The sequence below is a fragment of the Medicago sativa genome, chromosome 1, assembly GCF_051527215.1.
Source record: "Medicago sativa cultivar Bolivia chromosome 1, Bolivia_mono, whole genome shotgun sequence".
In the NCBI taxonomy this organism is placed as follows: Eukaryota; Viridiplantae; Streptophyta; class Magnoliopsida; order Fabales; family Fabaceae; genus Medicago; species Medicago sativa.
In genome coordinates this window covers 21311687-21316606 of record NC_140749.1, presented here as the reverse complement: position 1 = coordinate 21316606, position 4920 = coordinate 21311687, and the positions used below count along the sequence as shown (strand labels likewise).

The 4920-nt window shown below is 31.1% G+C and overlaps 1 protein-coding gene across 2 annotated transcripts; it reads right to left on the bottom strand.

The window, feature by feature from the left end:
- Positions 1 to 2789: 2789 nt before the first annotated feature.
- LOC146953575 (alkane hydroxylase MAH1-like) lies at positions 2790 to 4396 on the bottom strand. Of its 2 annotated transcripts, XM_085748818.1 has the most exons (2): positions 3613 to 4396; positions 2790 to 3579 (listed from the first exon to the last, which is right to left on the bottom strand). In XM_085748818.1, exons 1-2 carry the CDS (start codon positions 4394 to 4396, stop codon positions 2864 to 2866), a joined length of 1500 nt encoding a protein of 499 aa, XP_085604944.1. In that variant the 3' UTR covers positions 2790 to 2863. The 2 variants fall into 2 exon arrangements, with proteins under 2 accessions (XP_085604944.1, XP_085604911.1); XM_085748785.1 differs by having other exon boundaries at positions 2790 to 4396.
- Positions 4397 to 4920: the final 524 nt, after the last annotated feature.

Below are 4920 nucleotides of genomic sequence, written 5' to 3'. Positions count from 1 at the left end.
ATTTTAGATCAAATACATAAACTTTTGGGTTAATTAAGTTTTTAGTGCCTATAAATATATCAAATTTCATTTTTAGTCCTCATAAAAAAAATTGACAGATTTTGGTCCCTATAAAATTTTCAACACGTAGTTTTAGTCCCTGTTAAATTAAAAATTGTTTAATTATATTTAAAATTTTAAATTTTTTTATGATTTTTTACATACTTGTTTAAAACATTATAAAATGTTCCTCTGCAATAATTTAGCTCAAAATTTTATTTTTAGGTCCAAATTTTCATTAGTTTTATCTTGAATTTTTTGCTTTCAAAAAAAATTATATTTAATTCATTACATGTTAAAAAATTCTAATTTTTTATAAAAGAGATTATTATAATGTTCTTAACATGTCCGTTAAAATTCATTTAAAAATATAAAAGTTGAGGTATAATGAAACAAATTTTAATTTAAAAGGGACCAACAGATACTTTTAGTCCTTGTAAAATTAAAATTTGCTTAATTGTGCTTAAACTTTTAAATTTTTAACATATTTTTTACATACTTATTTAGAACATTATACAAAGTTCATCCGCAAAAAAATAGCTCAAAATTTTATTATTAGGTCCAAATTTTCATTAATATAATCTTGAAAATTTGACTTTTCGAAAAATTCATATTTAATTCATTACATGTTAAAAAACTAAAAGATTTTATAAAAGAGTGTCTTACGATGTTATGAACATGTTTATAAAAAAACTTTCGAAAATTTAGAAGTTTAAGCATAATTAAAGAAATTTTAATTTAACAGGGACTTTTTTATATTCACCCTTACAGTTTTTGATATCATGAGAGTGAAAAATATTGTACATGGCATATGAAACAATAAGGATACTTGAATGTGCTTTTAAGTTCTAAAAAATTCTAAGTCAATGAAGTTCTGTCTTTGGACCAAGTCAACTCTCTGAACTTTGGTCAACACTCTAAACTTTGAAGTGAAGCTTTATGTCATATATAAGGACATAGCTCTGTATCAAGATCAACGTCGAGCTATGTAGAAGTTAACGCTCTATGATTCAAACCTTTGGATTGAGATCCCCTGTACCAAGTGTTTGAAACAATTACATGTCATTGATGCATGCAACAATACTTTGCTAAAATAATTCATTAAGAGCATCATTGATAAAAATGAATGGCTGATTCGCAGAATGCAAGTAATCAAGATAATATGTGCATTTAATTAGTTATTCAAAGACAATAGATTCTTCACTAAAAGTCATGAAGCTTTATCTATATATAGGACAAGAACTGACTGAAGGAGGTTACGAACCTGTAAACACATACAATATACTGCACTCTCTTTATATCTTGTTTATATTGTATATCTTGTATTAGAAAAAGACAAAGAAAACCAACAGAGATACACTTATAATGTATTGTGTTTAAATTTTTGTGTTTAAATTTGTTTACTATTATAGTTTGTGTAAACACATATGTTGTAATCATTTTTTCTAAATATCTTGAATAAAATTAGGATAGTTTATAAAAAGGCAGTCCGGTGCACTAAAGCTCCCGCATATGCAGAGTCTGGAAAAAGAGTCACCATTTGGTGTATTGTACACGACCTTACCTTGTTTTTTTTTTTTTTTTACATTAGGTTGTTTCTAGGACTTGAACTAATGACCTTTCAGTCACATGATAATGACTCTACCGGTTGCACGAAGGCTCCCCCTTTAGAAAGTCCTCTAGGTTGAGGTAAGGAAATCTAGGGCTAGATGTCTTAGTGTTGTTGTCTTAGTGTTGTTGTTGTAATCAGGATTTTATTGTTGTGGAAAAATCTTTTGAAAGTGTAAGGAGACTAAACGTAATCTCGGTTTATGGAGTGAACCAAGATAAATATACTATGTCATCTCTCCTCCCCTATCTCTATTTTCAAAATGATTTTTATCCAATCATAAAAAGAGACCAACACAATTCAAACCCTCACTCTTGTGTTTTTCGAACCTTCAAAAATAGTGTAGATTCATATGCATTTATTTATCTCTTTCACAGTTATATGGATTTCTGTTAACACAAGGGACTAATTTAATGTAAATCAGGTAAGTAATTAAAATCCTTATGAAAAAGCTTATGAATTTTCAAATATAGATTCTTTCAAATTTAATAATTTTTTTTTATCATATTAATATTGTACCAACTTTATGAGTTTCACTTTAACATTATCCGATCAAATATTTTTAAGTTATATTATGCTCAAGTTATATGATACATAGTGACAAGTGATTCTGCAGTTTTTTTCTGCAGGTGGTTTTCCTTGTCTAAATCTACACAAGGCTTCAGATCATTACTTAAGGATCATAAACAAATTTCGAAATGGTAAGTAAACTTTGAATTTGGCTAATGTTTATTTTAGAGATTAACTTTCTAATTAAGAAAATGCAGTCTAAAACTTGAATATATTTGGAGATTATCAGTTAGTTAGGTGCTTCAGCCTTCATGGACTACGTAGAGATGTTGTTGGTTGAACAACGTTGGAGATTCGTCTCCAGTTCTCATCGGTAAAGGGTCTGAGCTACAACTCGTAATTCACATAATTCTTGATTCATGAATATTCAAAACGAACAATCGAAGGGTTGAATATTAATATCTGATTTGTTTATCTATATTGTATTTTGCGATTTCGCTTCAGATATTAATTAGCTAAGCAAATTTTATCAGACCGAACACTGAGGATATGCATTCATGAGTTACAGCACACGACTAGAAAATAGTAATGTTTTACAATAACATTATTTAACAATGACAAATAGGGCAACATAAACAGGTTTAAAAACACAGAACATGCATCACACTAATCATTCTGAACTTTATAAAACTTGTAATGCTTATATCAAATGCATCTTTTACGAATTTTGACCTTAAAGCCATGTTCCATGCGAAGGAGAATAGAAACCCTAGGAATTATTGAGTGACCTTCCACCACCTGAATGTGAAACTTAAATAAAACTGCAGCTGCAACCATTTTCATTTGAAGAAAACTAATATCTTTCCCAAGACAGCTTCTTGGACCTGCATTAAACGCTATGAACTTATAAGACGGCACTTGTATAATTTGCCCTCTATCTGATATCCATCTCTCAGGCTTAAATTCCATGCAATCCTCTCCCCATATTTCTTCCATCCTTCCCATTGCATACAAAGAATATATTAACTTTGTATTTGGACTAACATGGTCTCCACTAGGAAGTTTATCCGAATTGATAGCACACTTGTGCTGAAATGCTACAGAAGGGTATAGCCTTAAGGCTTCACATATGGCACCATGAAGGTAAACTAGCTTATCGAGCTCTTCCACACCTAAATTAATGATAAAATTCTCATCTTGTTTTAAAGAATTCTCTTTGATCTCTTGAATAATTTTACCATCTACCGTAGGATGCGTTGAAACAAGCCAAAAGAACCAAGTGAGACCTGTACTAATTGTCCCATTTCCTGCAACCAAGAGATTGATTGTAGTGTCTCTAATATACCTATCAACCATTTCCCCCTTTTCCAATCCTTCCTCCATTAGATCTTTAAGCAAGCAAAAATGACTTTCATCCAAATCTTCACTTCTCAATCTTCTTTTCTCTTCACAACTTCTGTAGTAGTTCAAACATTTGTAAATGAATTGGTGAAGATTTTCTTTTGCTACCTTGTACTTCTTCTCTTGACCAATTTGTAGCCATTTTTGTAGCTTCCAAATACATTTTGGAATATAGTGCCTCGACAATATCACATCCTCGGTCACAGATATGGCTTTTACATAAGAAATATCTGAGAACTCATTGAACTTGTTAGGAAGGCAATTAGGATCAAATCCAAATACAGAAGTGCAAATAATGTCAAAGGTGAACCTCTCAAGAATATCTTGTAAATCAAGTATTTGTACACCTTTGGATGCATGATCAAGAAATGGTAATAGGAAAATCTCTAACTTATTTTTAATGCATTGATGAAGGAGTATCTCAAAGCTTTTCCTTTTGAGCAATGAATGAAAAAGTGCTCTCTCTTGTTTCCATTCATTAGAATCTAAATTGAAAATACCAACACCAAGAATTTCAAAAATTTCATGGAAATCAGATCCTTTCCCATAGTTGCTGAAATTCTTGCTGGTGATGTGGTGCACATTCATGGGATCACTAGTGATCGTAAAGTTGGCAATGTTTGTAAACCAAGGTCCTTTAAAATGAAAAGTGCCTCCATGATGTTTCAAAAGTAAGGTTACAAAATCATGAATATTGGATCGATTATGCAAAACGGATGGCAGCATGCCAATTATTGGCCAATTTGGGATAAGTACATTTTTGTTGCGCCTCCATATATTGTAAGATATGATGAAGAGAATTGCAACAAATAATGTAATATACTGAAACAAGGTCATAGTACTTAAGAGTACTAATGTGCATGTGATTCGAGCTTTGTCTCTGTGAATGATATCATGAAGAAGAGAATGATATAAGTAATCGATGGCGAGTCTGAAGGAACTCGGGTAGCAACAACAAGCCAATGTTTTAGGTGCAGAAGAGGATGAGACGCCACATGTTTTAGACATAACCATTCACTGAACAAAAATCTCAAATTTCAAGGATATGTCTTTGTAATGAATCCAGTAGAACATATTCTAATTCAATATGGACGTGCATCAACATCAAGCACAATTTCCACAAAAAAACATCAAGCACACTTTCTGCCATGACCCACAATAATTCAGACCAAGGTTGTCAAAATCGGGTCTTTACTTCAGGTCGAAAGGGAATAGCAAAATCGGGACTCGTAAAATCGCAATCAAAATCGAAGGATTTTACTTAAGGACTTTTGTAGAATCGATATAGGAAATTGTAAAATCGCAATCGAAATATATGGATTTTACCCAAAAAATTTAATACTAAATATATGTTATAAATG